At 45.1% G+C, this 24,726-nt stretch overlaps 1 protein-coding gene across 1 annotated transcript in view; it reads right to left on the reverse strand.

Annotated features, from left to right (window-relative positions):
• The window catches only part of Wdr33 (WD repeat domain 33), a 108,359-nt gene continuing 83,633 nt past the window's right edge, over positions 1 to 24,726 (reverse strand). The window contains exons 12-22 of the mRNA XM_057789209.1: positions 22,267 to 22,361; positions 21,613 to 21,699; positions 21,225 to 21,364; positions 19,977 to 20,129; positions 18,429 to 19,514; positions 13,678 to 13,786; positions 9,894 to 10,332; positions 4,915 to 5,078; positions 4,729 to 4,824; positions 2,595 to 2,810; positions 1 to 545 (exon numbers count right to left, since the gene is read on the reverse strand). Coding sequence (XP_057645192.1) covers positions 316 to 545; positions 2,595 to 2,810; positions 4,729 to 4,824; positions 4,915 to 5,078; positions 9,894 to 10,332; positions 13,678 to 13,786; positions 18,429 to 19,514; positions 19,977 to 20,129; positions 21,225 to 21,364; positions 21,613 to 21,699; positions 22,267 to 22,361 — 2,815 coding nt within the window. The 3' untranslated portion in view covers positions 1 to 315. The remainder of the gene's footprint in view (positions 546 to 2,594; positions 2,811 to 4,728; positions 4,825 to 4,914; positions 5,079 to 9,893; positions 10,333 to 13,677; positions 13,787 to 18,428; positions 19,515 to 19,976; positions 20,130 to 21,224; positions 21,365 to 21,612; positions 21,700 to 22,266; positions 22,362 to 24,726) is intronic.

Here is a 24,726-nt window from a genome sequence, read left to right on the forward strand (position 1 = left end):
ACATGAACTCAACTTTGTGGAGGTGCTCCATTTCTTACGACATAAAAAAAAGGGGGGATTCCAGCTTTTATCTTCACAAACAACATGGCAGAGTTAGGGCAACAAGGGTGGACAAGACAAAACAGGGCCAACTACCCTAGGTAGTGGCAGCAGTCTCTTCATTGTGGAAACCTCATTGGGATCCTAGAACTCAGCTGCCCCAGAAGAAGAGCTCAGGGCTACAGTGGTAAAGGCTTCTTTTCTCTTCACTTGGTAAGTCCATAAGAACTTCTTAAATACTATCCAGAGAGGCCCAGGGCTACTCAGCCCCTACTTCTACCGTCCCCTCCCACCACCCCTTGAAGTGCCTCGCCTTGGAGGGCCAGAGTTCATGTTACTCCCTCTACCCCAGTTACTGCCACTCCGGCCCGCTCGAGAAGATGAACTGCTGCCTGGAGGGCCACCAAAAGGCTCATCTCTGTGGTATCCATCATGATGGTCTCCATCCAAAGAGCTGGAACGCCCGGATTTTGGAACTCTCTGGGAAGGTCCTGGGCCTGCTCGGCCTAAAACAAAACATGATTCAAGACATGACATTCCGTATCTTAGTGGTTACTTCTCGATAATTCCTGTACTGCTTTCACTCCCTGATGACAGTGTCTTTCAGAAGACTGGGTTCCTCTGTCCCTTCCTGACTTCATTTCCACCCTGGCCTCAGGATGATCTATGGAGGCCATCCACTGGGCAAAAGGCCGGAAGCCAGCCGAACACTAAGGATTCCCAGGAAACCTGCCTCAAGGTGGATCATGTTCTGCTCTCCTGGGCTACCAAAGTAATTTAAGGAAGGTTCCAAAAGCACACACTAATGTTAGAAGCAACTAAGATATATAGGCTGCTGCAGATGGTAGCAACAAGGGCTCCAGTCAGGGTCTGTGTACACGTCCCATGGCATGTGGCCCTTTGGCTCCCTTTCACCTGTTTAGTATTGGGAAATATTCTCAAAGAACAAAAATAAAATAGCATTCTGAGATCTACTGACTTGTTTTTGGTTTCAGGATTTGCAAACTGTTAGCTGTAAGTAAAACAATCTTAAAAAAAAAAAAACCTTTCTTCGGCCAGTGAGGTGGCTTGGCAGGTACAGGCACCTGGTACTAAACTATCCAAGTTCTGTGCCCAGGACAGGATAGGAGAGGATCAAGTCTGGCAAACTGTCCACATGTGCACATGGCACCCACATCAAACATACAAAGCAAATACAATTAAAAATGTGAGCAAAGCTACTTGGGGAGAGAAAGCTCTTGAGTGGTGTGCCCAGGACAGGCTGCTCGTGCTCCGGGGATGCCCCATCCATGTACATATGCACAGTGCTAACCCAACTCAGAGTTACACAGACAAAAAGAAGCAGCGCTAGGTTGGAAAGAGGCCATGAGGGGGTTGGGTCTGGGATGGGGAGACCTAAATATATTGTGTTTATCAAAAAAAAATACAATTTTTAATTTTTTTCTTGAGCTCAGTGGTACAGTGTTTTGCCTACCATGTGCCAACATCCTGTGTTTAATTCCCAGAAAATAGAACTTTTTCTCCTGAGATGGTGTGATTGGTTCATCATCTCCTGGAGCATGTTCTTCCAACACTACCAACTCCCAACTATTTTGTCTGAAATGTTTAAGTGGAAGTTAATCGAATGGAGATGAAGACAGTAGAGGAACTTACCAAGCAATAAGCTTGGCTCCCCCCCCCCCTTTTTTTCCTTTTTTGATTTTTTGAGACATGGTTTCTCTATGTTCTCTGTGTAATTTTGGAGCCTGTCCTGGAACTCGCTCTGTAGACTATGCTGGCCTCAAACTCACAGAGATCCACCTGCCTCTGCCTCCCAAGTGCTGGGATTAAAGGCGTGCAATACCACCGCCTAGCCAAGCTAGGCTTCTTATTATGCAAAGCATGGTAGCTCAACCTATGGTTGCCTGAGTGGAGTTGTCATCTAGTATGTAGCTATCATGCTAGCCACATGTCCTTGGCCAGGCATCCTGACTACCCATGAATAATCTAGGACCATAGTATACTGAACAGTACCGCATTTAACTAGAACAAGAGATGGACTGGATAGTCACAAGTCATTCTGGAAAGGCTACATAAAAGGCAAGTGAACAAGGTGGGGCATCCAGCAGCTTCCTTCCCAAAGCATGACACACAGGCCAGGGTCCAGCCCAACCCTAAAGCCAGATCTGTAGTCGCAGTCACTGGCTGCTACTCCTAGTTAAAGTGCCACTGATGCTCCTCCTGGGCCCAGGCCTAAAAGCAAGGTATAGAACCTGGAGGAGGATAACTCTACCTTCCCTGAGAAGATCACCTTGAGGGCTCCAAACAGCCACTGGTGGAGGATACAACAGCCAGGGGGACCAGCTAAGCAGAAACCCCCAACAAGGAACTTCTGGAAATTCTGGTGAGTCAAGTCTGCAGTTCCATCTAGCTGTGGCAGACAAACTACACTCACACTAAGTGTAACAGCCTATCCTCTGCCCATACCAGGCTCTGAGGTAGAGTGGAGGCTGCCTTGGGGACTCAGGTATCTGCAACAGAGCCCTCAGACTAGGATGGGACTGCAGACCTCTTACCTTTGCTTCCTCGGTCCTCCGAGGGGCCTCCTTGGGCCTCCAGCTCTCTGTGTTCAGAAGAGCCTGACCCATCATGCCAGGGGCGCTTCCGGGGTGGTAGGGAGGCCATGTCCATGCCTTGGAGAGAAGAGGAGCGTTCTCTGCTAGCTGGTGAATGGCCGTCATGAGGGGGATGGTCAGGGCGGGAAGCATCACGAAAATGTTCATGACCTGGTCCTGAAATGAGAACCAAAGGTCCGTGCTTTTAAGGATGTGACACTCTCACCTCAGTAAATCAGTGCGGCCCAAAGCAATGGGGAGCAATACCACTTAGAGCAACCTGAGAACAGGAACGTCTAAACAGACCAGGCTGAGTCATACCAGAGATGTGAAAAAGGACTCCTCCTGGAATAAGAGGAAGCAGGACTCAGGTTATCATTCCGATCTTTAAAATTATTGAGAAAGGGGCTAGAGAGCTGGCACAGTGGGAAAAGTGCTTGTTGTCCAATATGGGGACTAGAGCTCAGATACCAGCACCCACAGAAAATCAACATGTGCATAAAGTCCCAGGGCAAGGAGCTGACTAGCCAAATCAGCAGGCTCCTGACTTAAATGAGAAACCCTGTCTGTAGCACAAATTCTAATTGGTATTAATAATAAAATCCCAGAGTCAGATATAGGGGTTAATGCTGAAGATCAGAGAAGCAGAGTGCCAGCCACTAGAGAGTTCTTTTACCTCTACCAGTGCTCAGACCGAAGGAGGGCGACCCTGTCCTCAGACTGCATCTCCAGACTCCATCTATGTCCACCAAACTTCAGACTGCACTGAGCCCCTGTCTTCTCCCCCTTATATTCCTCTCTCTGCCCAGGCATATCACTCCTGTCTCCACCTCCCTAGTGGGATCCCAAGTGCCGGGATCACATTTGTGGGAGCTGTTTCTCTTTTGGACAGATTCAATCTTATGTGACCTCAGGTGGCCTTAAACTAATAGAGATCCCTCTGCCCCTGTCTCCCAAGTCCTGGAATTAACTATGTGTGCCACCACTCCCTGACCTCTAGTGGCTTAGCTCTGCACTCTGATCTTCAGGCAAGCTTTATTTGTTAAAGCATAAACAAAATATCACTATACCTGCCTCAAGAGCTAAGATGAACAGCTACCAAGGAAAGTTGGCATCTGGCTTCTATACACAAGCAAACACAAACATGCCCACCTACACACATGTACACCCAGACACGTGAACATACACAGACACACATACACTCACACACATATACACATGCATAGCTCACATATATACACATACAAAAAAAATTACTGAGGACTCCAAAAAGTCCACTAACAAAAATACATCTACTCAGCCAGACGTGGTAGTACACGCCTTTAGTCTCAGCACTGGGGAGGAAGAGGCAGGCGGAGCCAGCCTGGTCTACAGAGTGAGTTCCATGACAGCCAGGACTACATAGAGAATCTCTGTCTTAAAAAATAACAACAAAAATACTTAATTTTATGATATAAATTAAGAAAATCTTAATTCTTTTATCATTTATTTTCCAAATAGATGACGATTTAGTGGAAAGAATGGTATTATTTGTGTAAGTGCTGTCTGGAAGCCAGGCGGAAATATAAAGTATCTTCCTCAGGTCTCTAGTTCTTGATTTCTTTTTTTTTTTTAACTCCCAAAAGCAGGGTACTGTGTAGCCCTAAAGGGTCTATAACTGACTATGTAGTAGTTCTAGGCTGGCTTCAAACTCAGAGAGATTCACTTGCCTCTGTCTCCCAAGTGTGCCCACTGCCCCACTACATCTGGCCTAAAGCAGCAGTGGAGTTAGTTACAGGTGCTGCTGCCAAGAAAGACTGAAGACCCAAACTGGTCCTCATGCTTGCAGAGCACATAGATTACTGAGCCACCTCCCTAACCCGAGTATACTGTTCTATACTTAACAAAATCCCTTCACTATCTTACTTAAAAAAATAAATAAACAAAGCTAGATTTTCCCACCTGTTTCTGCATTAAACCTGTTGAGATAAAACACTGGAGCAGACAGACAGGAAGACAATTGGCCTCCATGAAGTCAAACTAAAAATACAGACAGAACCTGGAGATGGGCCCTACTCTGTGAACTAGCAAACCACAAGCATGTCTCCTTCCTTACCAGGCTCTCGGTTGCCATCCCAGGAGTCTGGCTTCCGTCCTCCTTCAAAGCGAGGGAACTCGTCAGGAGTGGGGAGTAGGCACTTCCTGGATCCCCCTACACAGAGGAGCAAACAGACTGTGCTCACAGGCCGCCCCGCTGTGCTCAGGCTGCTGGCCCTCAGATTCAGCAGTTCTCAGTGCTCACCTCGTGGGGTGGCCCGGCCTCGCCCTCGGAGATCTCGGCCTCGGGCTGCTTCATCAGCAGCATCAAAAACCTCTTCTGGACCAAAGTCATCAGGACCAGGAAAGTTGTCCCTTCCTCTTGGGGGAGCACGACCTTCATGTCTTGGTGGGGCTCCTCTTCTAAAGCTGAAAACAAAAACAGAGTGTCTAACCTTCCAGAATACGTTACTTTTTTTTTTTTGAGACAGGGTTTCTCTGTGTATCTCTGGCTGTCCTGGAACTCACTCTGCAGACCAGACTGGCCTCGAATTCATAGAGATCCACCTGCTTCTGCCTCCCTGAGTGCTGGGATTAAAGGTGTGCGCCACCACTGCCCGGCTGGAATACATTTAAGTATGGAGAGAACAGGAGACTTTAGTATACAATGTGAATGGAAAGAAAAACATGATATATTTTTTTTAAAGCTTCATCTTACAGTACTAACATTACAGTCCAAAGCAGACAGAAGGCAACAATTAGCAGGAGGTGGCCCGTGCTTATAGGAATATACCAAGTACTTTCGGTGTATTACATGAGAACTGATACTTTTTGCTGTTGTTCAGTTGTTTTTTTTTTATTATTATTATTTATTTTTACTACACCTGACTCAGCTATATCTTTTATGATAAACATCTTTTTTCCATACACAGATGGACAAAGGGTGCTGACTTGTTTGGGGACAAGTACTCTGTATTTGCCCCAGCACATACTCTCCACTCTGGTGGTCTCAATGAGAATGGTCCCCATAGGCTCACACTGAAATGTTTGGTTTCCAGTTACTGAGAGAAGGCGTTTCACTGCGAGTGGGCTTTCGGGTTTCAAATGCCAATGCCAGGTCCAATCTATCTGTCTTTGCCTGCTGCCTGTGGACCAGGATATGAGGCTCTCAGCCACTGCTCTGGAGCCATGCCTGTCTGCTGCCCGCCATGACGATCATGAACTAGCCCTCAGACATTGAGCAAGCCCCCACTTAAGTGCTTTCCTAAGAGTTGCCTTGGTCATGGTGTCTCTTCACAGGGGCCAGTTTGTGATTTTTCTTCCCTCTGGTTCCCTTTCAAGTACCTTCTTTGTCCCCAGGCAACATGACCAAAGCATCTTTGCTGTAAGCACAGCAAACTGGGGTCAGAGTAGAACTGCACAAGAGGCATGAGCGGCCAAGACAGCCTTGACAAGAATGCTGTCCCTGAAACACAGCGTTTCCCACCTGTGCCCAAGCATCCACTGTGCCAATGGCCCAGGGACAAATGGAGTCTTCTTTGCCTTTATTAGAAAACACCTACTGGTATAGACTGCTTGTACCCCCTAAATCCCTTTACTGAAGTTCTGATTCCTACATGCTGTGGCATATAGGGTGCACACCATGTATGATACACAGCTGTGCCATACTCTTGAAGGTAAGTAAGCGGGGTTTTATGATGAGATGAAGATAGTGCAAGGTGATGAGATTAGGAAGGAGAGTCGGAACAATGTGCAGCTACCCACCCCACACTAGGAGCTGGTGGTGCACGCCTTTAATCCCATTACTCGGGAGGCAGAGGCAGGAGGATCTCTGTGAGTTCGAGGCCAGTCTGGTCAACAGAGCAAGCTCCAGGACAGCCAGAACTACAACAGAGAAACCCCATCTTTAAATAAATAAATAAAAAGTAAGATAAATAAATAAATAAATAATGAAAGCAAAATCATCTTTTAATCAACTGATTCCTCTGAGTTTAACCACAACCACTCTAGGTCCTAAGGAAACAACAGAAAACTGTTGTGTTTGTAAGCAATATAAGTAATAAATAAGTACAGCAATGCATGATGGAACACATCAGTAATTTCTGTACTTGGGAGGTGGGGAAAAAAAGGAACATGAGTTCAAGGTTAACTTTGGCTAAACAGAAAGACTGAGACCAGCCTAGGCTACATGAGACCCAGCTTCGAAGCCAAAGCTGGAAAGACAGTGCAGTGAGTAAGACGACTTGCTGCCTTGTAGAGGACCCAGGCTTGTTTCCCGGCGTATACGGCAGCTCACAACCATTATAACCTCAGTTCTGGGGTATCCAACACCCTCTTCTGTCCCCCATAGGCACTGGGCATGCACACAATACACATGCATTCAAGAAACACATAAAATACGCAAATCTTTTTTTAAGTTTTTTGCAGGTGAAGATACTTGCTGCCAAGCCTGAGAACTAGTCCCAGGGCTCACATGGCACAGAAAAATGACTTCCGCAAGTAGCCCTCTCATCTCCACTTGCACACCATGGCAGAAGGCACACATACACAAAGATGAAACAATAGGGCTGAAGAGATGGCCCAGTGCTCAAGTGTGAATGCTCTTCCTGGCAACCTCAGTCAAATGCCAGCACCCACATCAAGCAGCCCCCAAGACCCTGTAACTCCAGCTCCATGGGATCCAGCACCCTCTCTAGCTTCCAGTACCTGTGCTCACAAGCACACACCCAGAATAAAGAAATGTAATAGCCTTTTTTTTTTTTTTTTAAAGTTTTGAAGTTAGGCGCAGCACCACATGCCTGTAATCCCAGAATTATTAATTTAGGGCCAGCCTAGGCTACAAAGCAAGAACTTACCCTTTTTTTTTTCTTTAAGTATGTGGGTATGTGAAGCAGGCATGTGCACATCAGTGTGTGTGTGTGTGTGTGTGTAGGTCAAAGAATAATTTTCTATCTTACTCAGGCAATGTCTCTCTTGTTATTTCTGCCCTTCTACTCATTTCAGGTTAGCTGGTCCTCAAGCTTCCAGGAATGTCTCCTGTCTCTGCCTTCTATCTTGTCATAGGAATGCTGGGATTACAGATGTACACTTACCACATCTGACTTTTTACTTACATGAGCTCTGGGGATCTAAACTCAGGATGTAAAGGTTGTGTGTAAAGTGCTTTTACCTACTGAGCCACCTCTCGAGTGCTGTACTAAACACTTTATACAGACTTTTGCTCATTGTCATTATTTCCTAAAGAATACAGTAAAGCCAGGCATGGTGATGCACACTTTTAATCCCAGCAGTTGGAAGGCAAGGCTGGTGGATCTCTGTGAGTTTCAGGCCAGCCTGGACTACATTGTGAGACAGTCTCAAACACACAAAACAATACAGTGACTTTCAGGAGATGGCTCAGTCAGTAAAGTGACTGCCACACAAACATGAGGATCTGAGTTCAGATGCCCAACACACGTGTAAAAAGCAGGGCACAGCAGGATGTGGCTACAACCTCGGCTCAGGGAGACTGACAAGAAGATCCCAGGAACTTACCAGTCAGCCAGCCTAGCTGAACTGCTAAGTTTGTAGACCATCTCAAAAAACAGAGGCAAGTGATTGACAAAGACATCTGATTCAACACCTCACACACACACACCACACAAACATGTACATATATAACACACACAGTAAATACATACATGCATATTGTATGAGGTACTGTATATGTTCTGTGTAAACCCTACAGCACTTTATACAAGGAACTAGCTAACTGCTCAAGGACTTTGATGTGGAAGGGTCTCTAAAACTGCAGTCATACACCAAGGGATGCCTATATGATTCAAAGGGAAGGACTGCCCTAGAAGTTCTGCAAGAGGGACAGAGCTGTTTAGGAGAAAGCTCTAACCAGAGTGAGCCACAGCTTTGTACAGAGTGTTGTTCCAGGTGGAGGAAACAGCAAGCACAGAAAGGAGCGATGGCATAAGAGTCTAAGCTGAAAATATGTCATGGGTGAACAAAAGGATAAATAAAGACAAAACAAAATGTGCACAAAACGCAGAGATTCAAGAAATCATGAACATTATGCAGATGTCAGTTCTTAAACACTAATCACAACTGTCGCTGGTTATGCTCACTATCATTTGAAATCATACCAATTTGTTTTCTTTCCTCTGCATTGCTTCTATTCTTTATATCCACAGGGCTGAGAATTCAAGCCCGACCTAAGTTTATTTTATTTTTTTGCTTTTTCGAGACAGGGTTTCTCTGTGGTTTTGGAGCCTGTCCTGGAACTAGCTCTTGTAGACCAGGCTGGTCTCGAACTCACAGAGATCCGCCTGCCTCTGCCTCCCAAGTGCTGGGATTAAAGGCGTGCGCCACCACCGCCCGGCCCCGACCTAAGTTTAATAGGAAAATGATGTTTATTTCAAACTGACTTTGTTAAGACCTTTGAGCAATTTCACAAAATCTTAGTCTATTTTATAAGCCCCTTATTTTCTTCTCTTCCCTTCCTTCCTTCTCTTAATTTGTGTGAATTGATGTTTTGCCTGCATGACGGCATTAGGTACCCCAGAACTGGAGTTACAGACAGCAGTGAGCTGCCATGTGGGTGCTGGGAATTAAACCAGGCCCTCTACAACAGCCAGTGTGCTCTTAACGACTGAACCACCTCTACAGCCCCACAAGCCCTTTATTTTCAATTATAGTATCTGGCTCAGGTCTCATTATCTAATTAGCCTGGACACCATAAGACAGATGGATCCAAGACACTCTGAGCATCACGAGTCTCCCATCTCTTTAACATAACTCACAAGTCAGCACACTCCTCTCAGGAGGCAAAGACAAGGACTAGGAATACAGGGGCAGCCTGCACTACAGCGTAAGACTGTATCAAAACAACTTAAAAGACAAAGGTCTCAGTGCAAAGATAATAGAAAACTACAAAACTAACTTTAAAGTCTAAATGCTGACAGAGAATGGAGTCACACGCCTTTAATCTAAGCACTCAGAAGGTAGACGGATCTCTGTGAATTCAAGGCCAGCCTTGTCTACATATTGAGTTCCAGGACAGGCTCCAAAGCTACACAGAGAAAAACCTGTCTCGAAAAACCTAAATAAATAAATAAAACAAAATAAGAAAGTCTAAATGCTAACCAAACAGAACACAGGGCTAAATCATCGTAGTGCTTTCCCCTAAGAAAGGAAAAACATCTTAGTAGTGAGGATAGGGGAAATGCAAAGAGTCCACGGAATAGACTTCCCTACCTTTCTTCTCTGCGCCCCCGAAAACGTGGGTCGTCAGGATCCCGGGAGAAGCGTTCATCTCCAGGTCTGCGGCCTTCCCATGCCCCTGGAGGGCCTCGAGCTGCACCCCGGCCATCCCCCTCACTAAATTCCCTGTGATCAGGTGGAAAGGGAGGTCCGGGGCCCCCTCGCCTCCACTTCTCTTCTTGTGGTAAGGGCCCTCCTCGCCCCTCAAATTCCCTTAACCGGTGGCCAAAGCGCTTGTCAGGGTGGAAGTCATCTGGTCTGCTGAAGTCGTCAGGGAAATCAGGGTGAGAGCCACGCCTGTCAGGAGGACCCCTGCAGTCCTGGCCACCCCGGAAAGGCCCCCTCTCCGGCCCGTGCTCAGGGCCACTGCTCTGCTCGTGCCGCCTCTCTGACATGGGGCCCAGGTGATGGTTGGGAGGGCCTCGAGAGTCACCTACAAGAAACAAAGCTGTGGGTTACTATGGCTTCCACGGCCAGCTCTACAAGACCTGCTAATTTTAGGATGTGCTTTGCCCTCCAATGCTTTCCCTCCAGGGTTCTAAATATACTTAGAAGAGAAACATCCCAAAGCATTATATAATGGGGAAACCGTGGGGTTTGGGGTACAACCCTCAGTTTTGTAACTTGACCTAGGGATACTTACTAATCTCTATGAAGTGTCCACTTCTCGGCCACATGTTAAAAACTTAAGTGAACTCTTGGCACGAGAATGGTCTTTCCTACCCCTGTCCCTGTCCTTCCTGTGACTTCAGCAGGGTCCCTGGTTTGATACTCAAGAGACACAACAGAGAAAAGTCAGGCTGTGCTAAAAGCTAGGAGGCAGTGGTATCAAGAATTCTCCTCAGCCAGCGTTAGAGACACACACCTTTAATCCTAGCACTTGGGAGGCAAAGGTCAACAGATTTCTTTGAGTTTGAAACCAGCCTAGTCTGCAGAGTAAGTTTCAGGCTAGCCAGGGATATACAGTGAGATCCTGTCTCCAACTTAAGAATTTTATACACACACACACACACACACACACACACACACTCACTCACTTCTGCTCATGTAAACACCACAAAGCCATCACAGGCACCAGGTCTACACTGCTGCCACCCACTAGCCACTGCTTTAGCCCTGGCCTGTTCAGCTTATGTCACACCACACTGCAGAAATCTTAACACATTCTTCCATAAGGCTCTTGGAACCACAGGCCCCTCTAACAACTGCTTGGGGACAAAAGAGCCCTGCTGGCCTTCAACTTTGGGGTTTGTATTTATACCTTATTTTGCTCTTTCTGGGAATGATGTGCCTCAAATACGCTTATCATTAGCAGTTTTTTCTGACAGGAATTTCACTCGCGACTTCCCAGCCCACGCCCTTAGGCTACAGTTTCTTGTTGATAAGAACAACTTTTCCTGTATCAGTCAACATCTCTGTTCCCTGCCTCCAACCCCCACCCTTTCATTCTTCATTCCCCCAGCTGTCTCAACCTCTCTCCACAAAGCATGGATTGGAACATGGAAAACTCAGCATAAAAATGTGATGTTAGGAAAAAGTCTCTGAACTTGAGCTCATCTGTCCCTTAATCAGGCGGTTTGCAAATATCCCAGATCCACTCCCCTATCAGATAAGCACTCAATACTCACTGTTCTTGAAGCTGTGCTGGCTAAGTTTTCTGCCAATTTGATACAAGTTAAAAGTCATTTTGAAAGAGGGAATCTCAATCGAGAAAGTGTTCCCACTAGATTGGCCCGTGGGTAAACCTGTGGTGTTTGACTGATGACTGATATGAGAGAACCCAGTTCACTGTGGGTGGTGTCATCCCTGACCTGGTGGTCCTTCACTGTGTGAGAAAGCAGGCTGAGCAAGCCACGGAGGGCAAACCATTGAGCAGCACTCCTCAATGGCCTCTCCATCAGCTCCTGCCCCTAGCTTCACGCCTTGAGTTCCTTCCCTAACGTCCCTGGTATGGACTTGTAAGCTTTAAAGTAAAAGAAACTCTTCCTTCCCCGAACTGCTTTTCATCATGATGTTTATCACAGCAACAGAAACCCAAACTAAGACAACTGCTTCTCCACCTTCAGGTTGTCTGAACTTCACACATGGTTGACAACTGACCAGAGGCTGTTAACACAGGCTCCACTTGGACTTCATTAACCTACAAAATACTCATCGTCTCTCTGTTTAAAAGTAGCCTGTCAACTTTCTTCCAAGGAAAGAAACCTACCACTACACACGGTGATGTGGTGGTGGCAACTACTCCGGGAGAGGATGGTAGGCCATGTGCGTGTCTCTCCCTGCTCCCTCGGGTCCCTAGGAGAAAGAGGGGGAGGGAAGGCAGCAGGGCAGGTGGGGAGAAGGAAGGAGAAAGGGAGAAGGGGAGAGAGAGGGGCGAGCAAGACGTGCAGGAACAAGTGGAGACAGATGCAGGTGTGGCAGAGAGGCACTTTCATTCACTAATGGAAGTACCTAGTGGCGAACAAATGCCCTTCCCAAGGCCCCCAAACCTCTAAGGAAATTTCATCTTCTTTCTCCCTGACAAATCCTTCTGTATCTTACTGCTACCACTTCTATGCAAAAGGAATGGAAATAAAAACTCTCCAAATCCCTGCCCTTTCCTACCTTTAATAGCTCATAGAAATTCAAAGTTGTTTGTTTTGTTTTTCGAGATAGGGTTTCTCTGGGTATCCTGGCTGCCCTGGAACTCGTTTTGTAGGTCAGGCTGGCCTCGAACTCACAGAGTTCCGCCTACCTCTGCCTCTCAAGTGCTGGGATTAAAGGTGTGCACCACCACTGCCCAGCCCAAAGCTGAGCTTTAAATGTCTAAACTCCCAGGGCTATAAATGCTGACAAGGACTTCTCTTAATCCAATAGGATGGGCAAAAACACTTAGCTCGTACCATATGGTATTTGGGTTTGGCCAGTTAGTAATAAAGGTCTGTAGCACTGTGAGGTACAGTTCCCACAGTGTCCCTGTGCTTGTGTATTGTCTTTCCTAGGGGTACTGAATGGGACCATTCCACTCCTACCTCACTTCTGTTCATAACCACCCGACGCACGTTCCTCCATGCTAACTCTCCTGCTAGCCCTTACCCTTTACTCCAATGCTGCTCACCTGGGAGCAAGGGCTCAATGCCAGATCAACCAGAGCCTCTGGTAACTTCCAAATAGCCATATGCCCCTAAATGCTGACAGTCCTCATATTCGCTTTTCATATTATCAGTACATTGCTTTCTTTTCTGGTTTCTTTCTTTTTTTATTGAGCTCTACATTTTTTCTCTGCTTCCCTCCTTTCCTCTCTCCTCCCCTTCAACCCTCTCCCATGGTCCCCATGCGCCCAATTTACTCAGGATATCTTGTCTTTTTCTACTTCCCATGTACATTAGATCCATGATTTCTTCTTTTCAAATGGTGCCTAACAATGTATGCAGTTAAAGAGTCCAATATGGTACAATGGGGCAAAGGGAGTGCTAACGATAACAGCATCAACAGCCTGCATACTCTACCCTATCAAGGAGCCTAAAGCAGAGGCAATTCAGCTCTCTGGAAGGCCAGACACATGGACCTGCATCCCACAGGCAAAACACCAGGGTTTCCCAGTGATTTCACTACCGGCTCATCTTCTCTGGCTAGCATCGCTGTCTAAGGAAGCATTACCTATGACAACAAAAGACTGTGACCCTGTTTTCCCAGCTGTTCCAGTGCCACTGTATCAATTACCAACAAAGCTGCTTACTGTAAAATGAACACAACAGTGGTAGAACACAAACTCTTCCTCAGCCAAGCACATATTTACCTTTGTTAGGGCCAGGTCCTTGTCCAGGGTTCAGAGGAGGGATGCGGCCTTGTGCTCCCTGCTGCCCTAGGCCTGGTATCAAGGGTGGGGGACCTGCACTTTGTCCTTCCTGAGGTGAAACATTTAAAGACAGGTGTGAGACCAGGGACAGGAGCTTCATGAATAACAACGAGTACACGCAAAAAGCTGCCCCAAGGTGCTAGAATTAAATATTTAGCTAGTGACATTAAAACCAAATTCCTCTGAAGTGGGCTGGGGAGATGGCTTGGTAGGTAAAGTGCCCTGCAAGCATGAGACTGGATAGAGTCTGAATTCTCCAAGTAATGGCAGATGGAGCAGCCCATGTCTGGGATTCCAGTATACACAATTGTGTACATAATTATGGTGTGATGCAGCTGGAGATGGGAGAGTCCCTAGATGCCCAAAGGCCAGCTAGCTTGTCAGATGCAGCAGTGATGCACTGACACACTCATGTACCCCAACAAGGTGTCATGCACACCCCTGTACTCACACAAAGCACACAGGGACATATGCACAATCAATTCTAAACTGGGGGAGGAGCTATTTACAATCAAAGGGAAAAGCACCTGTATTCTAACCTCCAAAAGGATTTACTTAAAGCCAGTCTTTTCTTGTAATGTCACACAGGAGCTTCAGAGGGAGCCAAGAGTCACAGCGGAGTGCCATGGCTCTCGCAGAGGGCAAGTTCCTCACGACGGGAATGACCTAGCCCCTACCAGGGAGGCAGCTTTAACTGTCATGCTGTGGCACAGCAACCAACCCTAAGGCTACATCAGGACAGAGCTTTTTACTGCTGCTTGTTTATTTTGTGGGATAGCAGTAAGAGGACCACTTTCAGGAGTTGGCTCTCCTATTCCACCAAGTTAAAGCAACATCTCTCTTAGTGCTGATACTATACAGTATACTATAAGCTGGTGGCCTGTGAGCAGCAGCGCTGGAATGGGATCAGAGACGTGTGCCTCTACATCTGGCTTTTTTTTTTTTAAGGTTTAATTTTATTTGTCTGATGTTTTGCCTGCATGCATGTATGTGTACTACATGTGTACCCAGTATCCATAAGTCAGAAGAGGACATCAGATTCCCTGGAACTGGATTCTCAGATATTTGTGAGCCATCATGTGGATACCTGTAACCAAACCTGAGTCTTCTGCAATAGCAACACATGTTCTTAATCATTGAGCCGTCTCTCTATGGAGCTCTGGGCGTGTGTGCGTGTGTGTGTGTGATGTGTGTGTGTGATGTGCTGTGAGCAGGAAGGTGCATATGTTTTTGTGTGCACAAGTATGCGGAGGCCTGAGGCTGATGCAAGGAATCTTCCTCAACTGCTCTTCCACCTTATTCTCTGAGTCAGGGTGTCAGTGAAACCCAGAATTCATTCTCGCTAGTCTCACCAACCAGTTTGCCTTAGAGATTTGTCTTCACCTTCCGAAGTTGAGCCACCATGTCCACCCAGTATTTGTTCTGACTTCCCACATTGTACTTGGATCAGGGCTCTTAACAAAGCAAAGCCAGAAGTGGTGACATGTGCCTTCAATTCCAGTACTTGAGAGACAGAACTCTGTGAGTTCGAGGCTAACCTGGTCTACACAATAAAACCTTGTCTCTAACAAAAATAAAAACAATGACAACAAAAGAAACAAGCAGACAAAAAGTATCTGGGCATTCTTTCATATAGAAAATACACTTAACAACTGGCCTTTGTATGAGATTAGCACAGATTCAAAGATCAATAGTAAATGTGCATGCAATGTGAAATGTAACCATTGGATTTACTGAATATGTGATGTAGTGTTCTGTAGATTTTCCAAAATTTGAAGATGTCATGAATTATGTTATTTCCACTTTATGGAATTTAGAGTTGTCATCCTAAATTGTCCTAAAACTCCACATATATGTGTGTGTGTGTGTGCGTGTGTCTAGATGCTAGATAGATATGTCTGTCTACTTCTCTGTGTAGCCCTAGCTGTCCTGGAACTTGCTTTGTAGACCAGGCTGGTCTTGAACTCACAGAAATTCACCTGCCTCTGCCTCATTAGTGGTGGAATTAAAAGTGTGCACCACCACTGCCTGGCTTTATAGCTTATTAGTTCAGTGTGTACATGCATGTGTACTACTTATTCTAGTTATTAACCATTTTTTGGTTTTATGAAAGAATAGTTTCATTTTGGAGGATTATAAAAAGAATAAGAAACTTTTACTATTATATGATGAGTGAAATTTTAGACTTGTTAGAGAAGATAGTCAAATTTACACATGAAAACCGTCATGGCACCAAAATTTCTTGATGAAAATTTGCTCCTATTCCTTATATCCTAAAATCTGACTTTCTCTACTTTGGCTGAGCTTTTTCTTTTTCTTCATTGTTTAATTCAGTGGAATCTGGGTGTTAACATAGCAGCATAAAAGATACTGATAAGAACTGTCCAGGACTAACAGCGGGAAGCACAGCAGTAGGGCTGGGGAAAATGGCTCAGTGGAAAGGAGTCTGTGCTGCACAAGTACTGAGTTAGGATCTCCAGCACCCACATTAGAAAGCTGGGTGTGGCCATACATGCATCTAGGATCCCAGTACTGTAAGGAGGAGATGAGGGCTTATGGCTGCTGGTCCATCTCTAGGTTCAGGAGAGCTTCTTCATGGGAATAATGTGAAGAGTGCTAGAACAGGACAGCTGACTGCGTGTGTGCACATACACTAACAAAGCCAAAGCCCCACATGTTTCTGGCAATATAGTACTGACAGCATTTGCTCTCTGTTTTTGAAAATAGACTCATTATGTAACCCAGGCTAGCCTTGAAAACTCAGCCCTCCTGCCTCAGCCTCCTGAGTTCTGGGTTTATAGACCATAGCTGATGACCATTTTAATTGATTGATTTTTGTGGGTGGGGCATATTCTCAATTGTACATTTGTAAAGTCCTGAGATCCAGTTCAGGTGGTCAGACTTTTACGCGCCAAGACACCGCACTGGCAGTTTTTGACTGTCAGTGTCTGTTCATGTGACTAGTTTGTGACATGTAAGTAATTTTACTATTGATCTTTGAATCAATAGTAAAATTAAAGGCGTGGTAGCACACGCCTTTAATCCCAGCACTCAGGAGACAGAGGCAAGCAGATCTCTCTGAGTTTGAGGCCAGCCTGGTCTACAGAGTGAATGTCAGGAGAAGATTCAAAGCTAGACAGAAACCCTGTCTCAAATAAATAAATAAAAAATCATCACTCATAACCAAACACTACTAAATCCATTCATGCCCGTGCTGTCTTGTGAACCCCAAACAACTTCAAACTCTCCTCGCATCATCTCTCAAGTACCAAATCAATGACTGAGTAGCAAAACTTCTTGAAGACAGAGTCTTTGAAAAATGACCAAATATTTACACAAATACCCTTCCTACAAATACTATTTTGGAGACTGGGCAGGGTGGTACACACCTTTAATCCCAGTATTTGGAGGACAGAGGTAGAGGGATCTCTGTGAGTTTGAAGTCAGCCTAGTCTACCTAAGAAGCTCCAGGCCAATCAGAGCTCTACAGTGAGACCCTGTCTCATAACATACATCCATATATATATTTTGGAGATCCTGAACTCCAGATCCTTCTGTCTCTAGCCAACATGTACCACCATGCCCAGTTTTATGCAGGACCAGAGACTGAACCCAAGATGTCACAATTGTTGGCAAAGAATTTTGTCAAATGAGCTACATCTTTAGGTTCCTGCAAATAATTTATGACAGGAGAAAACAACTTGAACAGAACTCCACGCACAAGGCCATTATTTCTGAATACTCTGGTCTGCAATCAGTTTTTCTATAAATGCGTCCACTGAAATGAAAATAGTGAGGCAGAGAGTTTACAGTATCCTTCAACACTCCCACGCCATCTTTAGAAGTGGTGCATATGCCATATACAGTAAACAGATACAAATAAATGCCATTAAAACAACAGTAACAACTGGTGGAATGGCTGAAAGGTACCTGCTACCAGGCCTTACACCCTTGATTAGATTCCTGAGGACCAAATGGCTGAAGGAGAGAATCAATTTCTTTCTTTATTTTTTTTTTCTGGTTTTATCGAGACAGGGTTTCTCTGTGGTTTTGGAGCCTATCCTGGAACTAGCTCTTGTAGACCAGGCTGGTCTTGAACTCACAGAGATCTGCCTGCCTCTGCCTCCAGAGTGCTGGGATTAAAGGCGTGCGCCACCACCGCCCAGCGAGAATCAATTTCTAATAATGGTCCTCTGACCTCCACATGCTTGCTGTGGTATGTAAGCATGTGCACACACATGCACATAAAATATATGTAATTTTAAAAACATCTTAAAGTGAAATGGACAGCCTGTTGAAGGCAGGCTGCTTATTTGCTGGCCCATGGAATAATCAGGCTAAAAACTCCACAGGAGTGGAACTGTCCACAACCTAGCACACTCCCTCCTTAGAGCCCCAACTCTCTGGAGCCCTGGCTCAAGTAACTGTATTCCACTAACAGCTGATCTGTTCTGGAAGAATCTCTGTGAAAAAGAATAAGATGTAAGAGATCTACTTAATGATGGTAAACTAGCTCTTCATCTCTGTCTCGCCACGTTCTTCCAGTCAGCCTGCCACTGCTGTAAGCCACTGCTGACACTTAAGGAGCAGGAGGGCCCAGCTCTAAGTGCTTTTCCGCACCCTTGTCAGTTCTGTACAATACAGAGTCCATTCCCATGTGATAATGTGCACAAGCTGGAAGGGAGTAATACCTGATTGAAGGGGGCCCGGGGCCCATCACCTAGCAGAGGTGTTTTCTGCTGCTGGAATGGTATTGGTCCTTGAGATGGATGTGGCCCTCTTGCCGAGTTCTGCTGTCCCTGAGGTCCAGGGGGTCCTTGCATGCCACCCTGGGGTGGAGGTCCCAAAGAGCCCTGGGGTGGCCCCTGCTGCCCTTGTGAACCTGAGGGCCCTCGAAGTTCCTGGGGAGGGCCCAACATGGATCCCTGTGGTGGAGGCCCCTGTAGGCCCCGCATCTCCTGGGGACCTCTCATTTCCTGAGGGCCATGTCCCAGTAATCCGCTTGGAGGATGAGGTCCTCTCATCTCTTGAGGTGGGTGGCCAATCATCATCCCTTGAGGAGCAGGACCCTGATTCTCCCGAGGTCCTGGAGGTCCCTGCATTCCTCTTGGATTCAGTCCCATCAGAGGTCCCTGAGACACTGGACCTTGGATTCCTTGAGACCCTGGCCCACCCTGTATCCCGTGAGGATGAGGAGGTCCTTGCATTCCTCTGGGACCAGGTGGTCCCTGCATTCCTTGAGTACCAGGAGGCCCCTGTGGGCCCATGTGGCCCTGAGGAGCAGGTGGACCTTGGGGACCAATGTGACCCTGTGGTCCAGTTGGACCCTGAGGACCCATATGACCTTGAGGACCAGAACTACCTTGAGGTCCAGGTGGCCCTTGAGGACCCAAAGGGCCATGAGGTCCAGGGTGCCTCTGCATTCCTTGGGGACCATGCATGTCTTGAGGCCGTGGCAGTCCCTGGGGAGGGCCTTGGGGTCCTTGTGGTCCCATGAATCCCTGTGGTCCCCCACCTCCTTGATGCAATGGGGGGCCTTGTGGTCCCATTTGTCCCTGGGGTCCAGGGGCTCTGAACTGGCCCTGCGGCCCCGGGGGCCCCATCTGAGCCACCAATGGCATCTGCTGAGATGGATGAGGCTGCTGAAAACCTTGAGGAATCTGAGATATTGGACCTTGTCCAGAAAAGGCCTGAGGTCCAAGGAGAGGGGTGCCAGACGAGGGTGGAGGCTGGATCTGATCAGCCTGTTTCTGTGCAAGCCTTTCAATTTTAAGTTGCTGGAAAGGGGAGAAAAAAAAAACCAATGAGTGTACTAAATAACTAAAATAAGCTAAAGCCTTCAAATAAGACTGCAGTATTGCCTTCTGACATCCACACCGTGGCACATAAATACATGTACACACACACACACACACACACACACACACACACACACACAATAAGAAAGTATCATTTGGGGGGCTGGAGAGATGGCTCAGTGGTTAAGAGCACTGACTGCACTTCCAGAGGTCCTGAGTTCAATTTCCAGCAACCACATGGTGGCTCACAGCCACCTATAATGAGATCTGGTGCCCTCTTCTGGCATGCAAGCACACATGGAAGGAATGTTGTATACATGATAAATAAATAAATCTTGAAAAAAAAAAAGAAGAAAGTGTCATTTAAAAACAACACTAGAAAGAACATCAATAAAAGGATATCAATAAAAGGTGCCGTCTCTACTTTCTTAGCTCACACACCTCTAAAAGCTGTGGGTTGGTATATTGCAATGTGGCCATTTCTTGCTCAATTTCTGCTTGTGTTTTTTTCTTTTCTTCCAATTTGATATCCTCTTTCCTGTCATTCAGTACCTCATTTGGAGCAGGAATTGGAACTTTATTTTGCATCCAGGCCTTAGAAAAAAAGAGAAAATTAAATTACATAGAAGCATGAAAATTATGATAGGCTGAAAAATTTTCTCTACTATCATCAATATACATAGCTGAACTGTCTTCACCTCTAAAGCCAATCCTTTGTGACATAAGAATAGAGTGGGCCAGGTACATTAGTAATTCAAATTACTAAAATTATGAAAGCTACAAGCTATAGTTTGGTATTCTCAAAGTTCATATGGTGAATGTTTGGTCCTCAGGTGATGACACTTTGGGGAGGAAGTGGGATTCTAGGAGGGAGGGGCTTGAAGAGTGAGGCAGTCATTGGGGTATGCCCTTGAGGCGATACTGAGATGTGGCTCCTCTCACTCTCTCTGCTCCCTGGGAAGTAGGAAGTGAGAAGCTTTATTCTGTCACATGCTTCCCATCACGTTCTCTCAGGCCACAAACAAGACACAAAGCCACACAACCTGGACCCTCTGAGACCGTGAACCAGAACAGACTTCTGCCTCAATTTCAGCGTTAACACGGATGTGTGTCACACTGACAGAAAGCTAAGTACTGTAAGATATTACAGCTATCGAGAATGCAAAACTTTGGGGCTGGAGAGATGGTTCAGTAGTTAAGAGCACTGGCTGCTCTTTCCAGAGGATCTGGGTTTAATTCCTATCACCCACATGGCAGCTCACAACTGTCTGTAATTCCAGTTCCAGAGGATCAGACACCCTCACACTGACATACATGCAGGCAAAACACCAATAAACACAGAATAAAAATAAATTTAAAAAAAGAGCATGCAAAGTTTGTTAGCTACTTGAGTAAGTTATTTGTATTAATGGAGAAGACAGACAATACAGAAGATGGTCAACACACTCTGCCTGCTGAGTCCTTCTCTTCCCTCTGACAATGTAGATGATAAAAATGAGACAATACTAAAAAGAGGCATAGAGAAGGTGGATGTCAAACTTAGTTCTTAACTTTAGAGCACAAATGGCAACTATGCCTAAAAACAAAAATACGGGAAGGGGGCAACAAAAGAGCTGGAGGAAATCATCCTGAGCACGTTAGAGGAACAGGTCACAAATCTTTTGGCACAAGGTCACTTTAGTGGCTCACCTGCTGAAACTGAGCAGGAATGGGCTTTGCATAAGGGACTTTCTTCTGAGGAACTTTTTTCTGATCCTTTTGCATCACTTCCTCCATTCCCCAATCCAAGCCTGGAATTGTCATTTCAATTTCATTTGATTCATCTTTTCCTGAAACCATAGAAAAGAACTAGTTAGTCCTTTAAACAAAACAATGTAGTCTTTTAATAAATGAACAAACTGTTGGAGACATAATTTTTAAACATTACATAGTTTGAACCATTTTTATTCACATTTCTCAATAAGCCACGTGAGCATTTCAACACCACTTATTAATAATTAATAATTAATTTACCATGAAAATAAGAGAGGTTTACAAAACTTATAAAAATGAAATGAATAAACATAACTGCCCTTACCCATCTGTTCTTGCTCCATAGCTAACTTCAGTTGTTCTGGTATTCCCATCCCCGGGATCACTGCCAGGCTATTAGGTTCCAGGTCATCTGCAAATAATATACCCATCATCAACAGAGGGCTTCATAGTGTCCCCTACAAATGATGCTTTATAAAAATAAGTAATATCACTGGGGGCAGTAGCACACCTTTAATTACAGCATTCAGAAGACAGAGGCAGCAGATCTCCATGAGTTCAAGACCAGCATAGACTATATAGCAATAGTTAAGTCAGTTAAGTTAGCCAGGAATACACAGTGAGACCATGTCTCCAAACAAAACAAAACAAAAATGCAAACAAAAAAAAGACCCAGGCAATATTGCTGGTGACTTATAAATCAATAAACTATAAAATTAAAACTAAAGCTGGGTGAGCTGATACAAGTCTTTTAATTCCAGCACCTGGGAAGCAGAAACAGGCAATCTCTGAGTCCAAGCAAAAAATTAAATTATTTGGTGGTTGGATTACTTGATATGAGGATTGAAAGGAGAGCATGAAGCACACTGGATCACTTAGTTACATCCCTTGCCCTAAACTAGTTTTGTTCGAGTCTTCTAACACTTAAGTTTATAATGGAATATCATGAGACTTCAAAGGACAAATATGCAGATCTTACCATACTCTACTCCATCTTCAGACATGCCAGGTAAAAGGTTCAGATTATATCGATCTCGCATTTTATCACCTGGCCGGTTTCGAGTCCAGAATTTGCTGATGAAATAAAAATAATGGGAGAAAGAGGAGCATGGTTTCAGTGTTTTCTCTGGGCAAAATAGTTCAAATCAAGTTTTAAAAATATTGTTCTTTGAAATATTTTAATTGTGGAAAGAGCATTTTAAATCAGAATGCAAAGCAAAACCTAAACAAGGAAAGTTAAAGTTTAACTCCATCTCTTTAGTATAATACCCTATGCCAATCACTACAAAAACAGCAGGTTAAAAGCTGTAACTCAGAGAAGGAAGAGTCAGGACAAGAAATAATATACTCAGGCTGTGTATGACAGGACACCCTGTAATCCCAGCACTCTGGAGGCAGATATAGGAAGAGTAAAAACTCAAAGTCATTTTCAGCGACACAGCAAGTTGGACTCTAACCTGGGTTAAATGACTCTAGAAGTGTAGACTAGAATCAGAGAGAGAAAACAAAAACATCAGAAACACAAAAAGAATGGTAAAAAGGGCAGAAAATTATGGGGAAAGAAAGGGTAGGAAGTAAAGAGAGAATAAAGAAGTTCAAGTGAGATCTACAAAATCTTTCACAAAAGCAAATACCAGCAATAGCTACCAACTAGCCCTGGGCCATACTGCCGCCCAGCCTGTGTCAACAGTAATGACCAGGAATATACTAGCCCTTGCTGGCATGCCATCAGAGGAACAGTGAGCGAGACAGACACTGAGAGGGCTGCAGAGCATGTGACCAGGAGAGGGTTACATTCGGGGTAGACACTCCAAAGGGACAACACTGGCTGTGGAGATTTCAAGGAGAGTGTAGTGTGGGAACCTAACGTTGAGGTTGTCACTGCACTCAAGAATACATTAAAGGCATCACCTAGTTCAGCAACAACACGGAAACAAGGGACCTGTCCGAAATCTGGCACAATGTAGCCAAAAGTAACAAGTATTTCAACAAAGACTTGAATTTTGTAGAAAGCAGCTCAAATCTGTTTGGGAAGAAAACACCCACAACAAATACAAATGCAAGCAGAATGTGAGGAAAGTTAATCTCTGTGTGCCAGAGAGAAGAGGGTACCTGGCAGGTGGAGGTGTGCAGTAGGAGGGATGTCTCAGACTGGGAACTTCCTACAGAATGCCGAGTCAAACACAGAAACACTTTTGTGGTTTTGGTTTTGCTGTTGATTTATCAAGGTCTCCCTGTGTAGCTCTGATTGGTTTGGTCCCAACTCACAGAAATACACCTGTCTTTGCCTCCTGGAGTACTGAGATTATAAGCATACCCCTACCATAGAAACTCTCATCAGCAGAGATCTAACCTTTTGAATTAGTTACTGAGACCAGCAGCTCTCTCTCCAGCTGAAGAACCAGCTACAAAAACAAAAACAAAAAACCCAAAGGGCAGGATAGGGAAAACCAGTCAATCCAGTTAGGAAAAAATATTGACTGATGTATTATTTCCCATTTCCTTTGACTTATTCATCGTGGTGAAAGAAAAATCACTTGATTCTAATTAATATGCAAATACTAATATAATAGATTAAAGGAGGCCATTTAAATACTTGCCCAATCCTAATTTCTATACAACCTGCAGTAGTTTGAACCAGGTTCAACTCAAGCCCTAGTATTTGAACACTTAGTTCAGAGCTGACAGCCCTATTTGGAAAGTGAAGGTGGTGTAGCCTTGCCAGAAGAAGCATGTCATTGGAAATAATATAGAACTTTGCATGTATGTATGTATGTATGTATGTATGTATGTATGTATGTATGTATATGTATTTCCAGTTCCCCTTCTCTGCTTCATGCTTGTAATTGAGGATGTGACCTTTTGGGCTTCCGGCTCTGGCCTTCATGCCTGTCACTTGCTGTCATGCTTCTGCCTTGCTATGATACACTCCTAACTCTCTGGAATTATAATTCAGAATAAATTCTGTCTTCCTTAAGGTGTCTTTGGTCATGGTGTTTTGTCACAGCAAGAGAAAAGTAATCAATTAACACACTATCTCAGTATCGCAGTAGCAACCCTGATATCCAGGAAAACATGGAATGAAATATTTCAAGCCTTGAAAATAAACTCCACGCCAAACTAAAGAACACACTGAGTGAATACACATCCATCACACATAGCTTTAATTGTCAATGACACAAACCGAAGTATACCTGGAAAGAAATACCTTCAAATGAAGAACTATTAGACTGGCCTGTAAACATGTCTGTGGGGCATTTTATTGATTATTAATTGATGATGTAGGAGGGAGGCCTGGCCCGTTGTCGGCAATACCATACTCTCTAAGGCCTCCTACCCAAAAGAAGCTGAACATGAACCTGAGAGCAAGGAAGTGAGCAGTGTGCTCCATGGTCTCTGCTCCCAGTTCCTCCCCAACTTTCTCAGTAACACAGTGTGA

The sequence above is a fragment of the Chionomys nivalis genome, chromosome 14, assembly GCF_950005125.1.
Source record: "Chionomys nivalis chromosome 14, mChiNiv1.1, whole genome shotgun sequence".
Taxonomy (NCBI): domain Eukaryota; kingdom Metazoa; phylum Chordata; class Mammalia; order Rodentia; family Cricetidae; genus Chionomys; species Chionomys nivalis.